The sequence below is a fragment of the Colossoma macropomum genome, unplaced genomic scaffold (genome assembly GCF_904425465.1).
Source record: "Colossoma macropomum unplaced genomic scaffold, Colossoma_macropomum, whole genome shotgun sequence".
Lineage (NCBI taxonomy): Eukaryota > Metazoa > Chordata > Actinopteri > Characiformes > Serrasalmidae > Colossoma > Colossoma macropomum.
The window spans coordinates 23563403-23588854 of record NW_023494786.1 but is presented as its reverse complement, the minus strand read 5'-3'; the positions used below and the strand labels follow the sequence as shown (position 1 = coordinate 23588854).

General features: G+C 40.9%; 1 protein-coding gene across 1 annotated transcript in view; it reads right to left on the bottom strand.

Annotated features, from left to right (window-relative positions):
* robo1 (roundabout, axon guidance receptor, homolog 1 (Drosophila)) overlaps positions 1 to 25452 on the bottom strand; it is a 329382-nt gene that overhangs the window by 12432 nt on the left and 291498 nt on the right. Inside the window, 9 exon segments of the mRNA XM_036564441.1 lie at positions 124 to 259; positions 2004 to 2117; positions 3111 to 3446; positions 6840 to 6994; positions 9479 to 9521; positions 13661 to 13687; positions 19001 to 19204; positions 22376 to 22547; positions 24806 to 24927. Coding sequence (XP_036420334.1) covers positions 124 to 259; positions 2004 to 2117; positions 3111 to 3446; positions 6840 to 6994; positions 9479 to 9521; positions 13661 to 13687; positions 19001 to 19204; positions 22376 to 22547; positions 24806 to 24927 — 1309 coding nt within the window.

Genomic DNA, 25452 nt, shown 5'->3' with positions numbered 1-25452 from the left:
GTCTGGTAATACAAGTTAAGTCTGTTACGTAGAGGATGCCAAAGACTGGAGCTGAAAGCTAACTCTGCACTCAAATGTATTTCTCAAAAATTGTGTGTGCATGCGCGTTTGCACATTCCCCACCTGTCGTCCATGGAGAGGTTGTAATCCTGACACGGGGGTGGGCTGACGGGAGGAGGGGGCAGCAGGTCAGCCCAGTTCATTGTGCTCTGTTTAGGCAGTTTAGGTGTCCGCACCCCTTTCTTCTGCCCTTGACTACCTGCTTGACAAACACAGAACACAGTGAGATACGCACACACTACAAGCACGTTCCCTTCATCAGACGAACGAAATCCATCTGATTGCAAAATTCATAAATCATTTGGCGGCAGATTAAAATGCATTACTAAACACAGGCTCATTTTTCCAGAGCCTGATGCGGGTGTGACAATTTTACACTCCAACACTAATAGCAGCCTCTCAATAATTTATACAGTGTAAAACGCTCAAGCGCATTATCCCTTTATTTGTAATTAATGCCAGACTCTCCAAAAAGAAGCCATTTTTCAAAACTAATAATCTCTCCACTGCCGGAAAGAGAGGAGGGAAGAGAGAGAAAGAAGAAGGAAGAAAGAGAAAAGCATCAGAGGCCAATTAACAGCAAAGCATTAGGATTCAGAGCCAATGAGCTGTGAGGCCTCCATGCACTGAAGTCTTCTCTTTAATTACCTGAACTTCACATACAATATAAAAATAGATAGGATGCATTACGCTGGCAGCCTTGCATGCACAGCAGAATGGCCGTCATTTGTCCTTGTCCTACAACAAACTGCACAGCTCTGACAACATTATCCCCCCTTTTTATGATGGGAGATGAAAGCTCAGGTAATTAATGGCTGTGTGGCAAATTGCAAGAGGGGGGATACCCCAAAATGCTCTATCCATCGAGTGTAATCTGTCCCGGAAATCCTGGGGGAGCACTGGCTTAGCATTTAGGCTTACACACATTGTCGCTTACTGAGATGTTACAGACGCGTAACCGCACACCTGATAGAGCAGAGGCAGCCAGAACGGCTCCCCATTCGTTCTGGTCAGACATTAATGCTCTTCTTTGTCTCCTAGAATTCCACTGTTATTCCTCGTCCAGGAAAAGCAATTTGAAGGTGTCAGGCTCTGAATATGATTTATCGCTCTTTATGAGATGCTGGGTTCCAAATGGGACTTTTATGGGCTGCGTGATGAAAAAAGCTTAGTAATAATAATGGAAATAATAAACAATTAAAATCTTAAATGCACTCAGCTGAAAACTAAAGTCTTGGTAATCTCTCTCCTGGCAAAAAGAGTCTCTGTAGACTCCTTCTACACAGTCATATTCACTATACCACCTGGGGTCACAGCGTGTGGTCTACTGCTATTAGAGGTCTGGATAATAGGTTCATATATACATATACACAGTTATATACATGCATTGCCCATCAAAAGTTACATATTGTCACTGTCAGGATAAAAACTACTAGTATGCTGATGTCTCGGTAGCTAGCTAGCTAATTTTCTCGTTCCACCTTAAATGATGCAGCAGTTACATTCTGGTGTCACCATTTAAGGTGGAACAGGGAAAATTCAAACGAAGCTGGCGAATAGCTGACTTCAGCTTCATATCATTGAAGAATTAGGGGTGGGCGATAATAAATAATTGTCACATTCCCCTCTTTGAAGATTCCCTAAATTTATCTAAAGACCAGCAGAGAAGTTGCTGAACTTTACAGCTCCTCTGCTATCACTGCAGACTGGCAGGGTCACCTACAGAGCACCATTAGAAGCCTGTTAATGAAGTAAAGCTATTTTTATTTGAGGGTTGAAAACAAAGGGTAGGGGTAAAAATAAGAAATGGGATTGGGCCTAAAAGTTACAAATATTTTTCCTTATCTTAAATAGCAACCGTTTTCATAGTTTTGATTCTGACAGCAACAATATATTTCTGAAGTGGTTTTATAAAGCACTTCCTTCTAGTGTCCATCTCTTACCAGACGTGCTGCTGCCTCTGTCCGAGCTGCTGTAGGTTCCAGCAGGGTTGGGCTCGGGGGGCTGGTTATAGGGGATGGTGGCAGGCATGGCACTGTCCCCTCCTCTGTAGTGATCTGAGGGTTTACATAAAGGCCTCAATCAGTACAAGCAACAGCCACAAGAAAAAAGTCTCTTCAATTCTCCTCTTAGGCACATGTATAGTAAGCGTTTACATACAGAACAAAGACGATTTCTGCTGTACTGTATTTCTGAATGCTCTAATAAGCAGAATGTAGACAGCAGATAAATGGGGGTTCATCTAAAATATCCCAGTATGAAATAATATACAGCAAGGCTAGCTGGAACATGGTTATAAGCTGACTGATAAGTGACTGGCTACAATTGTCCATTGAAAACAGTGTGAAATATCAAACCAGCATGCTGTTAGACACATGCAAAATGCTTGTCATCATCAAAGGCAAAAAAAGAAAACACTTGTCCTTTAAGATGAACAGAATCAGGCAACATATAAAGACACACATAAAACTTCCCAGCTTGAGTTACACTCCCTAGTATTTAGATAGTAATCTCAAGCCTTTGGCTCTGCACGGTTCAAAAGACAGCTGATACCTCGGAGTGGGCTCATATTTTCAGCACCTTTTAAACAGTGAGACAATGAACACAAATGAAGAGAAACACTGGAGGATAAGCTCATAGTTGGATTACTCATACTTGTAATCGGAGAGGAGGATGGCCAAAAAGAGAAAGTGAGTGCGGGGAAAAGTGAAAAAGTGAGATTGGCAGCATGTAAAGATTGTTGAAAGGTGGAAGAATGAAGGACTGAAGACTGAAGAATGAAAGGCTGGAGGACTGTTTTTTAAGATGGTTTCGATATGGTATGGTATATGTCCACAAGAGAAAGAAATACTGGGAAAGACTGGATGATTCATGGAAATGTGGTGACTTCTGATGGTCTTTGGCCATGAAATTGTAGTCAACACTGTGTTTTTTATGCAAATAAGCAGTTAATGTGCAACTGCACATCTATAACAACACCTATCACAAAGTAAAGGGAAAGAAATGCTCTTGACTTTACGGGGCCCTTGGGGTACCATCTCCAAACTCACCCTTGTTCAGCTTATTCTGCTCCATGATGTTGTACTGCAGCTGTGATGTCACTTCCTGTTGTTTCTGAGGCGTCCCTTGACTGCTCTTCCAACTCTGTTTGTCGTCAGCGCTGCCCCCTGTGCCGCTACCCAGGCTGGACTGGATTAGCTGGGTGGTGGCGTAGGGGGTGGGCTGCCCCGGCCCTAGCCGCCCATCCTTGAGGTTGGGGCTGTTGAAGGTCTTCATCTCGTTGATCTTGTTGGAGAGGTCCACGTCTCCGTACAGGCCCGAGTCTGGCGCCAGCAGGTTGCTGGGCTTGCTTTCCATCTGGTTGTTGTAGTTGGCGATGCAGTCGGCTGGACGACAGGAGAGGGGAAACAGGGCCTTCAGAAATCCATACTAACCAGGTAACGCGTGAGGGGATGTGGATTTGATTTGATGCAGCTTATAAACAAATTACAGAAGAGTTACAGGGACAGTTTTTTATAAGATGCTAGGGAACAATTTGTGGTCTTACAAGAAAGCAGGGACTGGTAGCCTGTTTTTTACTTTAGAGATATAGTTCAGCAAATATGCCAATGTACGTAATTTTGCCTTACTCCAAATGTAGTTCTTGAGCAAGAATTCTGGCGGATATCTGGCCAATCTCTGACTTGAAATACCAGTGTCAATAACAAGGAAATATCTCATGACTGACGTTCAGTGGGCACTAAGACCTTTCAGAAGTACTTATGTAAACATCTCTAGCCCATTTAAAACATCTAGGATTACAATATTGGTCTGTAAAGTTACCAAAGCATCAACATCAGTGACAAAGAAAAACTTCCAAGGAAGAGGAAAAAGCCTTGAGAGGAACCAAGCCTCAAACAGGGAACCTACTGACTACAGTTAAAGGCCTATCAGAGTAAAAGAGTAACCAGTCACTGTTACCGACTAGTAACAGTGTTACTGTTACAGTAAGTGTTACTGACTGCTGTAAGAGGCCTATCAGAGTAACAAATGAGAAATATATTTATGAATATCAGTAACTACTGTTAGATACGTATCACAACAAAAATGAAAGTGAAATCAACTGAACGCCAATGACTACTGCTGGAAGCCTATGTCTAGTGTTTAAACACTGTAGCCTCTAGTTAAAACTCCTCATCATGGTACTTTAGCTTATCCGCTGGTTCTTTGTAACCCGTGCCAGATGCGATATGTTCACCGCTGCGTCTTTCTGAAGGTGACAGCTCTACTCATCGAGCCCGATGTTCCACCACGTCCAAATCAAACTACTTGCAAAGGAGCGGCGCTGTAAAAGAAACCAGCTTCTGACAGATCCAATTTTCCCCCCGCTCATAAAATATTCAAATCCTCCTCAGGATCAGAGCAAAGAGCTCGGCGGTAAATACCACGCTGCTGCCATTGGTGGATTTTTGTGAGCGGCTCACATTTCTGTCGGAACGAAGGATATTGCAGCACTTCAAAGGTAGACGTGTCAATGGAAATAGGTCCTATGAAATGAGACCTACTAAGTTGTCTTTCAGGAGATGCCACAGAGCCACTGATGCAGTTAATTTCCTAAAGGTTTTAGTACTTCTGGCACACTAGGCAAGCAGCTGGCAAGCTTTCATACTGTCATGCGGTGAGTGGCCATGGCATTTATCCATCCTTACCTTCCTTTAGAAAAAGGTGATTCAGATAAAAGCTCATGTTAGCAGAAAAACACACACCTCATAAAAGGGGAGGGGGGTATTAAACGTGCAGTGAAGCTCTTGTGGTTTGATACGCCCAGCCTAAACTCTGCCTGCTAAAACCTCTCCATATAAACTGTGCACTTATGCTGTAATTCCTGAGGCTTAATCTGCCAGTGAAGATGTACTTAACTGGTTCATACAGGAATGAGGAATCAGGAAATGTTTTTATAAGAAGAAGTACAAACGGACTGCTTAGCTTAGCTGCTCTGTTCCAGCATCATTCAACTTCTATCAAGGAACATTTGTAAATGAGCTAGGGCTGTCACGATTACTCAATTAAACTTCACTAACATTTTGATTAAAATTGACCTCCTTGATGAATTGGCAGTGATTAGTCAGCAATTTGCATGATGATAATGCATATTTGAAATTCTCCTACTGCTTTGTCTTACAGAAATAGAGCCTGATGAACACATTTATTTGCATTTATTTAGTCTTCCTTGAATGCTGCTACACAAGATTGACAAAACAATGCCTTAGACATATCATGGCATATATAATACTGTTGCTGCCCAAAAACAAAGAACCACAAAAACATGTATGTTCATTTTTTCATTTTTTTTTTTTTATCATTTGAAACTGTCCTACATTGTATAAAAATCTCATGTTGAATGGACCAATAGAAACGCAGCAAAAATTACTTGAAAAAATATCTTTCTACAAACTTGCATTAAATGTTAAGACTTGTGGAGACTTTTTTTTTTCAAGTGCGTCACTATCGCCATACCATCACGGCAGATGCCATACTGTTTAATGTCATGACACCGATCAGGCATAAGGTGGACTGACAAAGTAGGAGTGTCTTTCAGAGTGGACAGTGAGTGGACACAGTGTTTAAAATGACCAGCAGCACTGCTGTGTCTGATCCACTCGTACCAGCACAACACACACTAACACACCACCACCACGTCAGTGTTACTGCAGTGCTGAGAATGATCCACCACCCAAATAGTACCTGCTCTGTGAGGGTCCAGAGTAAGTGGAGCTGATAAAATGGACAATGAGCGTAGAAACAAGGAGACGGTCATGATGTTATGTCTGATTGGTGTATGTCACAAGTGCACTCCAGTTAGCTATCAGGAAATCAAACATTATGACAAATATCATAAAAACTACTGGTGACTGAAACATAGCTGGGCATAAATATGTTATAATCTGTCATGTCAATTCATCTTGTATGGTTTTGTCAGTGTAATGTAGCACGTAGACTTTCATTTATCTTTTTCCAGTAAAGTATCTTTTGACATTTTCAAAAACTAAAAAAAGTTTTTTTCATTTTTCATCAAGATTTCTTGTATAATGCTAGCGACAGCCATCAACTTCTGATTGCACCGTGTAAGCACTGCATTCCAGTGTAAAGGAGTAGGGGGGTGGGGGGGTGAGTGTTTGTCCTGGGACAACCTAGCTCTCTTTTGCTTGTGAAGTCACTGCTGACACTGGCAAAAAAGAACACCTGGAGGTGCTCAATCACTCTTTCTGCACTTTGCCTTACTATAACCTACTTTTCCGCCATCATACCTCCCTCTCAAAATACTGGGTGCACCCTCATATACTCACTCTCTCTCCCTCACTCTCTCTCTTTGACCTCTGCTTCTGCTTCTGTTTTCTAAATAAGTAAGCACTTAGAGGAAATTGCATTTAGGCACTATAACAACAGTATGGAAATCAGCTGGCAAATTCGATTAGCTGGCAGAGTAAAGCCCATAAGGCCATTCCAGTGTGTTGTCTGCCTAAAACAGCCCAGTACTAACCTTCAACAAAACACAAAAACACCATACTGTATCAGGCCTGCATAATAAATCATTTGTTAATCATTATAGCTCATCTTTAACCATGTCACATTACTGACACGCCCCTGCTTTTTTAATATACTGCAAGACAACTAAAATATCTAGCAATATAACTGAATTGTACAGTCTTACTGTATCAACACCCAACAGTCCAGCACCACAGGTCTTAACTACACTCTCTCTTGCATTCTCTTTCATGTATACATGCATGCAAACTCACCTGGGCGGCTGTAGGTGGTCAGGTTGCTGTCACTGTTGCCGTTGCCCGCAGTGCAACAGTTGATGCTGCAGTCGTTCTGGTTGGAGCAGTTGTTGGGCCATGTGTCCGCTAGCCAGGGCTGAGTGGCCGGCTCACCGATGTTCAACAAACCTGGCCTGCAGAGACACATTCAGCACAGCATTATGATTACTTTATCAGCTTTAAAGAAGGATTCAGAGGATGAAGAATTCGGGGCATAGAAGTAAACAGAAATCAAAAATCTTTCTTATCAAATGAAGACAGTAAAGTGGTGCGTTTGGTGTCGGGAAATTTTTATACAGTATATTTTCTAGTAACAGTAGAAACCAGCGAGACAATCTGGAGAAATTAGCATCTTTTGGGACTGTATAAGATTGGAAATGCACATTCTCTGCATCATCATTTATTCAGCTTGCCCCAGTCACAATTACTTGTGCTTCTGCTGCCTCTGCATACAGTAATGATGATACTTTTTGATTGACGAAGTGCTGAAATGAACAGCTGAGAATTAAAGCTTTAAATTAGGAAAGCTTCACAATTTTTGTCAATACCATTTTGTCATTTGACTTTTTTGGCCTTATCATGGTTTCACTTTTTAGGATGAATTCTCAGCAACAGGCTCAACTTAGTAGAACTGACTGTTTTTTTTCGCCTCTACAAATTCAACAAACTTCTGAAACGTATTCTATACACAGACGTATGTAAATATATACACATTCCGGATACTATTAGCCCACATGATGTCAGGTCACATGCAAAACTAGTGTTTTGAAACTCTGAATCAGATTAGAGCATATGTTTCATTTAGCTCAAACAGTTCAAATGATTCTGTATGAGCATCAAATATGTTCTAATGTACAGTATATGTCCAAAAGCATCCAGACACCCCTTCTAATCAATGTACACCCATTGTTGGCACACGACACACACACACATACCGCTTGTATGATCTTCATGGAAAAAAAGTATTGCTAATGCAATAAGGCGTTCTGGAGCAGCCGCACACGAGACCAAGTCTACCATGCCCAATGTCAAGTGTTGTCTACAGGGGTATAAAGCCCCCTAGTATCAGGCTGTGGAGCAAAGGAACTACGGTCTCTGGAGTGATGGATCACCATCCAATACCTTTGGGATGAGTCAGAGTGGTGTTTGTGATCCGGAACTAATCATGCAACATCAGTACCTGACCTCACTAATGCTCTTAAGGCTGAATGCAGTCAAATCATCACGGCAATGTTCCAACATCTAGTGCAAAGAGTAGAGGCCGCTGGGCAGGACTTATAGAGTATACTTTATCCCCCAGACAAAACACAGATTTTTAGGTTTTACTAAAACCCCAAAACCACTTTGTAACTAGGAATCTGTGCAACAAAAAGAGCTTTTTTGTGGCAGTCTTCCACTCTCTGAGCACTAGACTGTATCTCTGCTAAATGGACTGTGTTTGCTTGATTTGCCCATTGCTGAGGACACTATTGCTTCAAGTTCCTTGTGACCGCTGGATCACACCGCATACAGCCTGAACATTTACGAGCATTTGAGTCCCAGTTGTAGAATCATACACATTCCTCTGAGCCATTACTGAAGCAAAACCACTGACAGCTCAGACAGTGGAGGCTATATCGTCACAGCATATCACTAAAGATTTAGACAGTAAATAATAATGCATGTCTATGTGAATGCATGTCCATGGCTGCGTGTATATACCAAAGCAAAGCTGAAAGTAGGAAGTGTAGAAAAAAAAGTTGCTAAAGAAAAAGACGAAAGGCTTATACAAGGTCAAAGACAGGAAGAGAGGGAGAGAGGGCGCGAGAGAGAGGGAGAGAGGGAGGGAGAGAGAGAGACAGAGTGAGAAGCAAAAAGAGGGTGAGATTTATAGGGACAGGCATCAAAGACATGTACCGGAACATCAAAGTCAGTGTTTAGTGCTGTGAAATCTCTGACTCCACCGTTCAAAGTTAAGCGTCCGCTCGTCCTGGCCGTGTCCCAGGTGCTGGCCGTGGATTGTGTTTCACTACTGCTATCTCACACACCACAACGCTCCCTTTACTGCGCCTTCAAATGGGCCGGGGAGTTTTTCATTGGCACTTGCAGGCCTCCAAAGAGCAGACAAGACCCCAAAGCTCCAGCATATGATCCACTACACCACCTCATTCACTTTACATAAGGCGTCTCAAGAAGAATCTCACCTCAAGGTATTTCACTCTGGACAAAGAACGTGGAAACACACCCACTCACACAGGCACAAAATGCTGTAACACACCCACCAGGCTACATTGTGAATGATGATATGCCACAATTCATTTAGGACGTGTTTAATTCTTGCATCAACTTGACAAGAGGGATGCAGAGAGAAAAGATGAGGCTTTGTCTCTGCTTCCTTCAGCTTTGTTGTACAAGCCCTCTTCCTCCACCCACAACAACTACTTTACAAAGCCAAGATTGCCCCCTAGTGCTGTACAGAAGCAATTACACTGTATTGTCTGTTGACTGACCGTAGTGTACTGTTATTAGGGTGTGCCATGGGACAGATACGTAGATGGAAAAATTAGTAATTCCTAAGGGAACAGCCATAAAGGAGGCTTCAAAGACTAAAAAAAAACATCACTGGTTTCATGACTCACCTCCCAGCACTGCTAACAGCCTCTCCTCCTCTTTGATAGGAAACTGTAGTACAAAGAAAAACACAGAAAACATCAGCAGTTAGATACAGTAGCTAAAGAGCATGCACATATACATTTGTAACAATGCACACTTTGTTAGAAACCCCTACCTTGTAGGGACACTGTTAGACACTGCAGCCAGTCTGCTCATGTAGTTTAGCTCTAACCTTTCATCAATGGTCAACTTTTGACCACAAAACTCTCAGCTCTTGGCTGGATAGTTTTGCGTGTCAGGCCACTCTCAACCTAGCAGCCAAACTGGCATGTAAAAACCCAGCAAATCCTATAATCACAACACCCACTATCATGTCAGTGTCACTGCTGAGCTGAGAATGATCCACCACCCAAATATTATCTGGTCAATGCTGTCTTGTGGTCAAAAGCTGATGATGAATGTGGCTGTGGGTAGCTGTGCAAGACAACAGACGAGCTACAGTCTGTAATTGTTTAGTTGACCTATAAGGTGGAAGTGGAGCTCATAAACAGAGGTGCAGCCAGAACCTTCACAGTTGGGTGGCTGGATTAGACACTGTGAATTTATTGGGATGGCAAAGGAAAACTGCAGTTAAAAACGGTCTCCTGGGCATATATTAGGGCTAGGTTATTAAAATAATACAAAATATGTTGAATTTGTTTCTATAATTGTTTAGCTCAACAGTAAATTATTATTATTATTACTATTATTATTATTATTATTATTATTATTATTTTTATTATTTGAAACTTTACTTACTTACTTTACTTCCATCTTTTCTGTGTGGTTCTTACGGAGCCCTGCTGGTGACATCCTGTGAAAATAAAAATAATGCGTGGCCATGACTTAGTAAGGTGTGTGAACATGGCCATGCCTTAGGATCTCGTTCCCTTGCTTTACTAAGTCGTGGCCACGCATTATTTTTATTTATACAGGATGTCACCAGCGGGGCTCCGCAGGTTCTCAATAATCCTAGAGATACGTGCGTTAACCAAAGTCAGGTCTGAAATACTCAGATGGCGCTAAAAGCTGTGAAAACTACACTTCCCTACCTGAAATGCGCGGTGGAGATCGCGCGGTGACTGTAACCATGGCAATATAAACAACCCATGTCAGCGGGTTTACTGTAAATTGTGTTTTAAGGTTTTATTTTCCGGCGCGTGTTCGACTTTAATTTGAGTCGAAAACGGATTACGGAGGTAAACGACTTTCGACCCGCGACGAAGCGGAAGTTGGCTTCTTCTTCGCGTGCTCATACGAATTTTCCGCTCCACCTTAAACCGTACAGCAGTTGCGACCACCTGTACAGACGCCGGAATGTAACTGCTGCACCATTTAAGGTGGAACGGAAAATTCCAATGAGAAACTCGCGAATAATGTAACAGCGGTGCTCAGTGTGTTTAGTAGGAATTCAGGTGGCTCGCCAGGTGAAACTCCACTATAACTGTTAACTTGAAATGCCATGAAGCTTCGATGATTTCCGATATATCCCTGCAGAAAAAGGACCATTAGGATCAAAAACCTAATGGTTTTGCTTTCTAATGGGAATTGGCTTAATTGTTTTCAATATAGACCACTCATTCCTGTAGAACGCCTTTAGATCCCATTAGGAACCATCATATGCATTTAGAATCAATCCTGTCAAACCATTAGGATCTTTTACATTATGATATCAACCGATTAAAAAGCCAAAACACATTACAAAACCATCAGGAACCAACAGGAACACTAAATGGTTTCTATTGTTTTTTTTTCAGCAGGGAACATAGATTCCCAAAGCATGTTATCTTGATATTAGTATCAAACCACTTTATTCTATAATATGGTCATTTCGTTATGACATAGCTTTATATTATATATGCCCAGTAGAGCGCTGTACCTCACAGTCTCGCGCTCTGTGAAATGTAAGCTAACGTCCTGAGGCTGCGACCTGAACCACGCACTTCAGTGCTTTAACTAGACTAATGAATGCACTTCTAGTGGTGGTTTCTTTACATTCTATTTAGTGATGTGGTTTGCGGTTTGGAACACAGCCTAAGTATTTCGAAGTTGGCCTTGACGCTGCCGTATGACGTCAACTAAAAAGGCCAGACAAAAAAGTTCAGTTATTAGTGTGGTCAGGCTGCTGTTTTAAATACCTTTTATAAAATTACGGACACAACCAAACTCTGCTGCCCTCCAGGGACAATTTTATGTTTACGCTCGTTTTGCAGAGCGACATATTAAACACTTAGAACTCAACAAAAAGGGCGCTTTTCATTTTGAGACAAAAAGGGGCAGGCTGTCTCATTTTGTTTATAAGGGGTGGCCAGAGGAGTGGTCAAGCCTTATGGTATGGCGGCACTGGAAATCCAAGGTAGGTATTTCCAGTAAAGTGACCAGTGAGTGCCAATGGAAGGTGTTTCTAGTAAAGTGGCCAGTGAAAAGGAATACAAGGAAGTTGTTTTCAGTAAAGTGACCAGTGAGTGCCAATGGTAGGTGTTTCTAGTAAAGTGGCCAGTGAGTGGAAATACAAGATATCTGTTTCAATAAAGTGGCCACAAAGTGGAAATGTAGGTAGGTGTTTCTAATAAAGTGGCCAGTGAGGGTATGTTGGTGAAAACAATTGCAAGCGGAATACTACTTCCTCAACAGACAAGACCATCAAGGATGTGGCTTCTGTCCTGATTTGCAAGCAGTTTATAGTATGAAAAATTGTGCATGAATATCTGGGAGTGTATAACAAAGAAGGGATTAGTCACTCCGTGCTGAGAGTGGCCCACTGTAGTGTGCTGGCTCTTTTGGCAGTACTGGGGTGGTTTGGCTCTTTTGGCAGTACTGGGGTGAATTTGGAGTGGGCGATTTCTCTCCAGTGTGGCAGATGGAGATAAACTCCAACTTTCATACCAATCTCCCTAGCCCTTTGCCAGCTCACACACCCCTTCCCCTCTTCAGGGAGTGAGCTAGAGTTTCACTTCAGCTTCTACACAAATAATGTCCTGAATAATATACTACAGATGACAAATTTTGGACTAAATTATATCACTGAACTGTTTAGCAGTGTCACTGTGCATTTTGGATGAATACTGATTGGGGAAGCAGTAGTAGCAGTAGCTAATGTTCCACTAGCAGAGTCTGAGCTTTCACTTGAAGTCTCGCAGTGCGTCATCATTAGCAATCAAGCCTCATTTCTATTCATACAGGAGAAAAAAGCGTACTCTTTCTCTGGTGCTTATAAATGCAGATAAGTCAATGGCAAGATGATGACAGCAAGATGAAACAACTCCTATAAATGAGCGAGTGTCTGACGGGAGAACAGAAAAAGGCCATGAAGGAGAGTGTGAAAGTGACATTCTCAGCCATGTTCTTTTGCCTGCTATGGAAAAGTCACCCAAGTTCACAGCCAGCCTTCGTGCTACAGCTCCTCTCCGCTCTCTCTAATTGGGCCGCGCAAGCTCTGGTGACACCTCATCAAACCCCGGCTGAGGCATGAGGCCGGACGGCCCTGCTTTGATCCGCTCCTCGTCTGTTTTAAAGGCCCTCTTTAGTGGAGCATTTCTCTTTTTCCTCTACTCCTCTTTAACTGTATTCGCAGGGGCCTGGCTGACATGCTAAAGCAGCCTTTGATAGCTGCGTGAAAAGCTTCAGACTGGTTTTTAGTGCCCTTTCTTGTGGGGAGATGTATTTTTAACAGCGGTTGCTGTCTCTTGCTGTCCACTGTGACCCTTGTGTGCAGAGTGTGAGTGAGGTTACAGCAGACACAACCCGAAATGTGAGAAGACTGAAGTGGACACAGAGCAGTTAAACTGCGGATCTAAAAGCAGTGGTGGTGGTAGGAACCAAAGATCACAATGTGTACTATACAAATATAGCCATTTAATTTACTAACCAAAATGACCAGTGAACAAACATGTCGCGTGAGCTTTCATATGTAATGTTGATGATGGTAAAATAGTGGTAGATCTGGAAAAAGTTTTCTTTGAGGACTATTTTGCCTTACAACACCCTCCATGCACCTCTTCACCATGAACATTTTAGGCCATGTCTCAGGCATCAGACAGCATATTTTGTAACCATTTAATGTAATAGTTTTCTGTGAGTGAGCTTTCACAGGCATTAAAACTCTTCAGACGTCTGGTTCTCATCACCAATTCAGTGGTTGTGAATTGATCTCTTACAGTAGTGCTTACCTGTAGGCGTAAAGGTGAAAGATGGCACTGCAAATCCATCCAGCAGAACATGGAAAAAAAAGATAATAACACTGTCAGTTACAATAAGCAAGCAAAACACATATCCAGGCAGTATATTTACATGAAATACATCAGAAATATAACAAAGCAGACATTAAACTCCCATATTCATGATGATTTAAGTGTTTTAAGCTACACTATATAGGTTTTGGGGATGTGGAGACCTCTCTGGTGGAAATATGTAATTACATGCAACATATGGAAGAACATTTTGTAATGCCAGTTGTGTTTTGAACCCCTTCCCTGAGCAGATGAATTTGATAATTGTGAGTGCGTTGAATGAGTATTTAAAGAGAAGTCAGTCAAAACTTGGTGAAGGACGTGTATTTTGTGGATTTAAGTGAGTCTACTATTGTCATCATATCTTCATCAGTATAATGCTGATTTTACACTTGAGACCTAAACATCGAGCTGGACCTCCTTTTTGAGTCTGTGAGTGCAACGTTAATATGTAAAAATGTATGATGTGGTCCCAAAAACTCCTGTGAAATCCAACCTGATGCCTCTTACTTTTAAATGATTATTTCAGGCATTACAGGGTGACTCACAGCAGCGCATGGATCATATTTCAGCATGATTTTTATTTTTCCTGATTCATTAATGCTACTTCTTTCAAATTTAACAAAAACTCTCACATAAAAGTTACGAGAGTGAGCTGTTGAAGTGGCGCGGGGGCATATAGGTACTCTTATGTCTTAAAGGATTAGAAAGACATTTATGGTTGCCGACATATCATGAAAACACCTGTAAAGTCAGTTCTCAAGGCTCATTTAGCAACATAACAGAAGATACAACTTCTTCCTCTGTGTAATGTAACTTTAGGACTATCATTTTGTTTAATGGAGCATTGAAATTACATTTGATATTGCAAAATATAAGCAGAAGCACTAAGGGAATGAGCTCATCAAGCGCTGAGAGGACAATCCGTAGTAAAATAGACCCTAAAGATGTTACGCTACAAACAACGATGTATTTTACGAACACAAAACCAAAAAAGAAAAAAAAATGCATTCAGATGGCTTTGGAATATATTCACTCTGCATCCTTCTCTTCCATGATAATCCCTTCACATATTTCTTCAATTTGATCAAAGAATCCCATAAACAGACTGACAAAGCATAAGACATTCTGCAGCATCGCTGTGAGCGATTTAGACTCTGAATACACCACAAACAGGCAATTAAAATATCAAAAGAAAGAGGAAACCTCTCGCATGCTTAGCCACTCAGGCTGGTTTTGGCGGCACTACAGCAAAGTGTCAGGCCGAAACGCAGCCGTACTATTAGCACTGTCTTCACCTTCTCATATCGTCTGTATTCTAAAGCAGCAGCCAGAGCCCTTCCCTTTAAATGTCACCTCTCGCTTTTCCGTTTTTGTATGCCAGTGTTTGGCAGCGCTCAGAGGTCCCGGCATATGAAAAGATCAGCGTAATAGATGCGGCCACTTTTGATGCTGTTATCATGTGTGTTTATCTGTTCGGAAGTAAACAGAGATGGACGCTTGGTGCGCGCCCCTCAGCACATGAAAATGCTAATGTGACGGACGATAAATAAATCACCACAGCAACTCGGTGACTGTCAGCTTTGCAAAGACAGGTTGGGGAGTTATGAGGGGGATATTGCCTAAATGCTTTGTGTATGTTTATGCACACAAAACCATGCACCCATTCGCATGTCCATATGCGTGTTCAGAAAAATCACACCTCCGTCTTTTTCTCCACTCCACCCAACCAGTGCGTTCCTGTTTTATGTGGGTACAATTGTCCCTTTCTTCATTTATTCACACACAAGGCTTTCCCAGCCACCAGTTCAAAGCGGGCCACTCTTGGCATTGTGGCTTTCTCAAGTGGACAAGGAGTGGGAAGGCCAACATATTTGCCATCGGTGTCATAAGAGACTTTTCGGAGTTCAGCGGAAGCAACACCAACGCACTGTCCCGGGCTCTCAAGTGCAAGATCAAACTCGCCTGTGGGCTCAGTGGAAAAACTAAAGCATATTGCTTTTAGCCATTGAACATTCTACAAGGGGCATACTGATAGGGATGAGATGGATTATTGATACATCATCTGCTCTTGTGTTTTATTGCAAATAACTTCACAGCTGTGATTTGGTCGCAGGTGTGACCTCAAGTGTTCTGTTGCTTTTTGTACAACAGTTCTGCCCTGAACATTGTATCAAATGTGCTTTAATGTTTGTAATTCCGTCCGTCAATAAAGAAGTACTCTCGTATTGCAGACAGAGACATAAAACTGTTACAATATCAGGTTCAGCTCAACATTTTCAGTACTTGCCAGATTAACCTGTATGTCCTTTTATTGCAGTCAGTCTGTAGAGCATTTCACAGCCCATTGTGTTTGCTGAATTGTATTCTGTTAGTTTCTGGCTGATTCCAGTTTGTTTAGTTGTTAAGCCGTCACAGCTGCTGACTGAAAAGCTTACTTATGGGCAATGACAGGTTTGAAAAATGATGTAGGCCAGTTGTCACACTTTTCTTCAGAATCTGACCAAACCGGCTGCAGGTCAAATGTTTCCTAAAGAAGTTCTCATTTCTCTATTTTCTGTTTTTTGGATGTGCTAGTAGAAATGTAGTAACAGCATCAGTGTAAATATCTCAATGACTCAGTTATTGTGAAAATAAATATGCTGCTATCAAAAGTACAGTGTAAAAATGGTTTGCCAAAAATAACTACTTTGTAAGTACTAGTTTCATTCAACTGAATGACAGGTGAAGTTCCATTAAAAGCACAAGTGTTTCTCAATCAAAGTGTGTGATTTGAACCAACTGATGTATAAATGTGGTATATCCAATGCTAATTGTACTGCTCCAAAGACTGTGCATCATAGTGTTAGTAAAGAGCCTACAGCTAACAGTTTCTCTGCAAAGTATGCGACACGACAGCACATATTTACCTAGTTAATCTGAAATCATCTAAAGAGTAAATGTAAGTGCTGTTAATGATAAACATTATCAAATTATAGCCTTGACAAAAAAGTACAAGTTCAGTAAAAAGTCGTATATGTAAATACGTAAAGATGTATGACGTGATCCAAAAAGTCCTGTGAAATCCAACCCGACACCTCTGAGTCTTAAATTTCTATTTCAAGCTTCACAGGGTGAGTCACAGCAGCACATGTACACCATATTTTAGACTTACTCAGCAACACTACTTCATTCAATTTGAACAAAAAGTCTTACATAGTGCAGCTTTAAGAAAACCATGATAATCTCCAAAATCATGATCCTAACAGACCAAACCTGAACTGTTGCTAAGGTCTTAACAGATTCAAACTGAAAATGTGAACTCTGAACATTTTCAAAAACGATAAACCTCTTTTTTGAAGTAATCCAGAGCTCCTCCGAATTCTATGCTTAACTTCAATAGCTGAATGCCTTCAGTTTCGCGGCATTCATGTTCTAAAGCTGAGCGCACCTCAACCTTCAGAGTGTGTGAATACTAATGCAAATGAATAGCTGGACTCCCGTCTCTTTTTAAGCACCGCTTCCAGCCTGCCAATAAGCATTCCATTAGCTGAATGTCCTTGAGAAGGATGTGCCTGCAGCCCACTGCCAACATTAGAAAAAACGTCATTGTGCGATCTCCCATCTGCATGAACTCTTGAGCGAAAGCGAGAGATATGAAAGAGCCTTCATCAGATTCTGAGTGTGTGATTTGAACCTTCAGCCCTCATGGCTGAAAAGAGACTTTTAAAAGGCAAGGGCACGGGCGGCAGGAAACACTGCTGCTTTCAGTCCTTCCAGATTTTCTTTTTCCTCCCCGCAAATCTCACTAGTCTAAAATAACAGCGACAAATCAAAGGCTTATGAACAGCCTTGGAATTAATGAATTAATGATGTCCAGGATAGATTACTGAGCTGGGAGAGAAGCGCTGGCAGCTGCATAGCCTGAAGATATACATTAAACCCGCGAGTGGAGAAGAGACATCATCACAGAGCTGTGTCTGTTGTGGTGGAGAGGCTAGACCCAGCGGAAAGATCTTCCTGAAATTTCTGCTTAAAGTCTTTGCGAAATGAAAGAAGAGAAGAAAAAAGAATCTGAATCGGAAAAAAAGATGTGGCACTTCTGTACAAACTGTACTCTGGTGAGAGCACTTCAAACATAACCTTGACAGATCAGATGAAAACAAGGAATGAAACAATCCCTTAAAGGTGTGTTTTTTTTTGTTTTTGTTTTGTTGTTTTTAATTCAGGCATCAAGGAAAAGCCAAAGCTTTTTCATGTTAAGTGAAGGTCTTTTGTACAATGATTGAATTTAGCGCAGGCATTACTCTGCTAAATGTAGCTTTCCATTTAAAACACTACTTTAAATCGCTTATTTTTTAATAGTTAATCTTGAGGCTTAATTTTATTAATTATTGAGTAACTACTATGAAACATAAGTTATGTAGAGTGTGAGGAATTTAAAAGTGGGTCCAAGCCTTTGGGGTTTTAGAGGGTTAAAAAAAGCAACAGCTGACTTTTTTAATAAAAGAGTTTCATGTAGAATGTAAACATAGTTAAAGTTTCAAAACATACTATTCACTCCTTACTCCATACACATTCAGGAACTAAGCTGCAAACAGTCTGTTCTGAATTTACTGAGCAGAAGCCTTATTTACATATATCCACCTATTCAGCCAACAGCTGTTTAGCCCCACCCACCTACGCTAAAGCTGTAGTCTTACAACCCAGACTGTTTTTTTAAATGAAATTTTTAAATACACGGCAATCAGAACAGAGCTCATTTACATATCACTGCTGTCTGAACAAAACCTTGTATCTCCAAAATTTCAACTTTACATGAGAAGAAAAAAACATACCTCACTTTTAATGTAAATCAATGGAACCAGACTTTTTTCCAAGTAATTTTGGGCTGTTTCTTTTAGTCCATTCAACATGAAATGTAAACACAATGTAAAGGCTAACACGCATTTTCAGATTATATCAAAAACTGAAAAACGACAAAAATAGAGATGATTTGTTCCGACAGCAGCGATATATCACTCACTATTGGCACCGTCCCAAAAACAGCCTGTTGAATTCTGAGGGATAAAGTGAGGTTGGAAAATTGTCATTTAAAAATAAATTATGACGGTGTTTGGTACATTAAACTGCACAAATGTTATAAAAACAACAATTTCTGGCATGAAGCTGACATTCAATCTAAAAGAATTCATATAACAATTGCCATGAATTGCCATGAGTGTCTGAAATAACTGGTGATACTTGAAAGAAAAGAAAAACATGGCTGGACTTTAAATCTGGCTAAGCTAGCTGCTGTACCTTTGCGAATGCCAGCATAGCTGGTGCTCAGGCCGCTCCTCTTCTTGCGGTGGCGGTAGAGCCAGATACTGAAGACCATGAGAATTATCCAGCAGGCCGCGCCAATGCCTGCGATGAAGGCGGGCTGCCGGACCACATCTGAAATCTGCTGAGACAGAGTGTTCTCTGGGTCTGCTACTGTCTGCGTCATCCGCCCTGAGGAGTCTGAGCCAGGGAAACCGAGGAGAAAAGGAGAAACAGAGAGTTCAAACAGAGACATGAGAAGCAGAAGGCTGTTTTGTCATTTGTGGTATTCATACGATGAATGGACTGGATGATGCGTTCATATTTCAAAGATATCATTAATTGCAATCATTCTAAACTCATTGTATGACAAAATAAGAAAACAAGAAACTGCAGTTTCTTCTTTAATGAGGTGACACTTTGATTATTGAAGGAAATCAAACCAATTCAGTATGAATCCAAATTGGAACGCCAGTGAACAGATCACAGAAAACAGCGCACATTTGTATTTCTTTGGAAGAGCAATGTGCGGTAGATTTAAAAAGAAAAAAAGCCTATCTGGCACAACAGCGCAGACAACAAACCGGCTGCTTCATCTGCCTATTCCCTCTGTCTCCCTCATCCGCTCCCCACTTTAGAGAGATTGTGCTAGACCCTCCCCCCACCACAAAAATGATTCTTTTCCAATGACTGGCTTTGTCTGCTATTTTCATTTTTTCCACCTTGCTATCTCGTTTTGTTTCATGTCGCAGACACTTTTATCCTGTTTTGGAGCTGTAGGCAAACAGGTTTCCATAGGCTTCACTTCTCTTCAGCCCACCTCTCCGCCACCCCACCCTCAAAGCTTCATCTCATCAGCTCTAGATGTTTAGTTCTCTCTCTCTTTCTCTCTGAACTTTTTCAGGACTAAAGCCTCAACTGAGAGGCAGCTGAAAAACAGGCCATCTATGTTGTCTCCAGTTGTGCAGCCTCCGAGAGCAGGGCTCGTCAACTCAACTAAAAGGCTTTAGTCTAGCACAGTAGAGCACTGCGCAAAAGTCAGAGACCACTCTTTGTTTATTTATTATTGACTCAAAACAGAATAAGTACAAGTTATTCATTGTTCAGACTCAGGAAAAAAGACTGTAAAGATATATTTAACAGAAAATCACACAGAAGCCTCAACAGATAATTACAACATCAAATCTTTCAGTATTCTGTGTTCACCCTTTGCTTTTATTACAGCTTCCATTTTCGAAGACATCTGCAGGGATATTTATCCACCTCTCCAACGGTCTTAGAAGCTGGCTGTATGTATTACTGCAGGTAATCCCAAATGGTAATTTAGACTGATCAGTCCATCAGTCTCAGATGGCCACTTTCAGTGCTCTAGTGCACATTTTCTTTCTTTTTTTTCAGTGACAGCTCTTTAATAGCTACACATCCTTTCATAGCATTGAATTGTCTTCTCAGAGTAGAAAAATGGACAGAAACACCTGAAGATTTTTTCAGACTTAAAGCAAGAGTGGAGCTTGATTTTGTCTCTTTTCTCACTTATTTCCTTTTGACTTTCAGCTTCCTTATGCAGATGGGTTATCTTATATCTAATCTCCTCATAACGTTCTCCTAAAAAAGAGGAACTGGTACTTAAGGGCTGTTAATGGGTGGTCTCTGATTTTGTACAATACTGTACCCCATTAAACTCATCAGTTAATGAGCAGGTTCAGTAGCTGTGTGTGCGCAGCCAAGTTACCAAACTGTGATGGACCCTGGACCTCTAGACTTGAACTGATGACTCCTGCCCAAAAGGGTCAACTGTTCTTCTACCACACTATGAGAAGCCTCAGTGCAATGCAGTTTCTCATCGCCTCCTCCTGTACAACACTGAAGAGACTAACTCACTGCTATAAATGTTTCTGTTCATCTTCTTACACACCCTTTCTGTTTCGACCCTTACAAAAAAGAGCAGTAGTAATACACAATATCTTCTACAGGATTCGTACAAGAATTATGCAGTAAATTTGAAAAAATTGGACAATCACTGTAGTTTATAACAGAGTACTTTAGGTATTATAGATTGCTTTAAGATAAGTCTACAGGAATATTAGGCAGTGTTTAAAATATTAAAGATTACAGATCATAAATACTATAGAAATCTTAAAGTTTCATATTTTATTACAGTTCTTTAGGGATTAGATGTAATATTGTACCAGTTTTACAAAGCTGGGGGTTCATAAAAAAATAAATAAATACATGAGCAAGTAAAACTGCATGATTATAGGTAATGAGGCTGAGTTTTAGTCATAAAACTTTTATCTTCATTTTTGGCGTGCAATGGGTGGGAGACATTACAACATTGCATTTCACTCCTAATTCTGCCAGACAGATCAAAGCACACAGTAATAAAGTCATCTCTCACCTCCTAACGCACACAAGTGTGTGCCTGTGTGTGTAGTTCACAGTTACTGGCGTGCTGCACTGTCAAAGAGCGTGCCCTTCATCTGCTGCCTTGAAACGTTAAAATAATGCTCTTTTGTTGCCAACAGATTGACAGTAATCAAGACTTAAACCTCCATTAAATTAGACATAATTTTACTCTGAATTGAAGCAGATTAAATTTATGAGCTCTCCTGTCATTCAACCTCATGTGGCACTGTGCCAACACTGACGATGCTCTAATTATTTCAATTACTCCTTTAACCACCGACACCAATAGCTTTGGAGAGAACAAGTCAAGGCTTATGACTCTCCTTTTAGCAAAGGTGGAACTTGTTTATATTAATACTTCAATATTCATGGACCAATAAATTTCTTATAAGAGATTCAAATTGAACTGAAATTTAGAGCAGGGTAATAAAGCAATATTTGTGCAGTTACCACAGTATCTTAACTCCTTTTTTCTTTTAAAGGAATGGTTCACTGAAAAATCAAATTAACACAATTTTCCTCCTGCCCGTAATGTAATTGGTCAGCCAAGATATGTTTGGTGTCTGAAGTTTGCTTCTCTGGAGATGGGAGAGTAATGCAGCTAACAAGCAATGAAAGTCTATGTCTAAAGAGGCAAACTTCAGACACCAAGACACGTCTTGGCTGACTACATTTCGGATAAGAGGAAAATTGTTTGATTTTTCATTCTTTTAACATTATTTGAAAGTACCAGGAGGTTTTCTGATTTGTTATTGGTAGGAATTTTGAATACACTTGTCATAAAAGAGATAATGTGGCTTAGCACACAAACATGTATTTGCAGTGATAACTGAGACGCTCACTTTAGACTAAAGTCAATTAAAATGCCCTGTATCACAATGAAAACCACTATATTTGAAAGGATTTTGACAATATCAGACGTAGATGCTTATAAGAAATTTGAGCACTCTGTGTATTTTGTCTCACCCAGCTGGAAGTAGGTGATGTCACTCTTCACTCCAGGTCCAGCTCCGGTGCTGGCCGCTACCTCCACACTGTAGCGGACTCCTGGAACCAGGCCCGAGATGACCACGGAGAATGTGGAGCCGTCCACTGTGCGATTGATGTGGTAGCGGCTTTCATTCCCCAAACACCAGATCTAAGTATTCAGGAAGACAGAGAGTTAAGATGAGCCTTTTTCAGGGTTGTGTACACAGGGCTGTAAATGAGTATGATGATGATAATTCAGAGTATCATGAACTCACTAATTTGACCAATTAAAAATGCACTGAATACACAAATACGGTGGAAAACAGACAATAAAATAATTGAATATTTTGGATTTTACACTTGAAACACAGCCTAAGAATTTTATTTTGGCCTAAAAATGATCACATACTTTCCTGAATATTCTTCTAATGAATGACAGTATTCCAAAATCTATGTAATGACACAGCTATATAAGTTTTTTTTTTGTTATTGTGATATGAGTTTCTGCGATAAACACATGATTAAAGGCTGTGATGACACAATGTATTAAATTACATCAATTAATACTAGATTGGCGGGAACATAGCATTAGAGGTCCAACAAGTGCTTCCTTGCACTGGTCTTCAAATCTGCTCCCCCGTATGTGCATCACTTACACATGCACAGCTCAAAAACCATTCAATCCTGAACTACTAGCCTGCAGTAATATTTTATCATGATATACTTACCTGTTATACCTTTTGTAGCCTTTAGAAGAAATAGTTGTTCAATGAATGCTAACTGTTTTTAGCCTCAACCCCAAAAATGTGCTTAAAGTTATGAAGTAAGTAGCTATGAGTATTTATTAGTTTATTATTTTTGGTTTGCACAGTAGCGAGTGGTACTTTTCAGAGGCTTACTACTTTAACAATAATTTACTTCTCATATTCATACTGAACATCATATTTTATGTCCAAACCGTGCAGCCCTACTATTCAGCATCTTAGAATGCAATATTGAGGGTTTTCCTCAGACGAAATACGATCTGTGCACTTGAGACAAACTCTATCATGTCATTTTTGACAGTGTTATGAAGTTCATAACCCAGAAGCTCCTATAGCGTTCACCTAAACTGATTCAGCCACCTCAAATCCAGTGCAATGGAAACTCTGAGAAAGCTTTTGCTTTTTCCTCACAAGAAATTGAGTTTCTGTGTGTGCAGTCAACCCTGAACTGCTTCCTTTGCTCTGGAGCCATAACAGACTACCGCTACCCTCTGAGCGCGCCCTACATAACCATGTAAAAACTATAGCCTGGATCAGCAAGAGTTACTTTAATGAAATTACAGCCTGAGCAAGGAGCTCTAACGCTGGGCTGAAAGTGATACTGCTCTGGCTAACCCAGTCCAGAGGGTCAGAGAAAAAAAAAATACACGTCGTGAGCTCAATGCAAAGCAACCCATACATTCACAGTCTAACCATGTTTTGGCCGGATTATTATTTTCCTGGAAACGTTAACAAGCTTCATCCGTCCCCGCTGGCTCCCGGAGACAGAGTGTAACATGGGCCTAAGAGCCGATCCAGAATCCTCTGCTGTTTTTTTGAGATGCGGTGGGGTAAGAAACGCTGAGAGTGAACAGGGGAAGCGATTATGAAAAGAATCGCACACTCTTGCCAGATTTAACAAGCATGAAATTACTCACAACCGCCACTTCCATCACCAGAAAAACATTTACCTGGAAAATTAACAGCGACTTCACTTTAAACTTTCTTTTTCCCCCCTTTCCCTCCCAACTCTAATCCACATTTTAAATGACAGCACACTGGGATCCCATTAAAAAGGAAGGACCTGAACAGAATATCATATAGGCTCAGCAGGCAGAGTGAGCTGCATGAAGCACCAAATGGGTGTAGAGGGCATAAAAGGATAAGGAATGAGGCACAAATGGAAGAAATTAAGCTATTATTTATAATTATATATTAAGAACACAAAGAGATAGCAGACACTGATAGGAAATATAGAGTGGCATAACTGGCCTACATGGAGACAAAATGATGAAGAAAAAAACCTTAAAAATGGCTTATTTAAATCATGCATTCAGTAAGTTATTGCACAGAATGCATTCTGTATACATCACGTTCCAAGATCCTGCAACAGTTTAATGTTGTTTTAAATGAATTGTCAATACAGAGACCACTAAGACTGCGAAATGCCTCCATATTGTCCACTAGGTGGCAGCATTCTACAATGATTTTCTCCAGAGACTTTCCTCATCTGCTCCACTTTCTCAGCTCAGTCTCTCTTTGGCCTTCAGGCGACGCTGAGTAAGACAGAGTGACTAAGTGACTGTCAGCATTTTCTCATCCTCATCATTCTCTCTCATTCTCTCTCTCTCTCTCTCTCTCTCTCTCTCTCTCTCTCTGTTGTTCTCTCATTCTTTGTCCTCACCCTGTACTCCTGGACCACTCCATTCTGCTCGTCCTCTGGAGGAGCCTGCCAGGACAGCAGGATGGCTGTGCCGTTGTCTCCACTCTCTGTTACGGTCACTCCCCTGGGGGCTGCACTGGGGGCTGAGAAAACACAGTATGACTCTTAAACACTAGCAAACAAATAGGTTTAAGTGTGTGCGTCACACCCGGTCACATTACATGTTTTGCTGAAAAAAGTGGAGTAGAAAGAGTGTTCTAAGTGAGACAAAAGGTTATGACAGAGGGAGGCCTTTTGGATTTGTGAACTTTTATCTCTGTTCATTAATGGTATGAATGAGGATTTCATGCGAATGTATTATATTTGGATGGTTTCTGATGTTCGTGTATTTGTTTTTTGTTTTTGCAACTGAGTTTATCCTCTTGCTGGCGTACTGTCACTTTAAGAAGGCCCTAGCATAACCTGCACAGGTGAGGGCAATTTGTCTGGGTCTTCAAAAAGAAGCAGGTTGAGACATTTGCTCCATGAGCAATGATGATAGCAAGAAACTATGTTTGCATCTGTTTTTTTGTACTGTATCTAATAGAATAAATGTATATTTTTGCTAGACTAGTCAGCCTTTTCAACTGTGTGTGAGCAACACTCCTTCTACTTTATTTATATTCAGA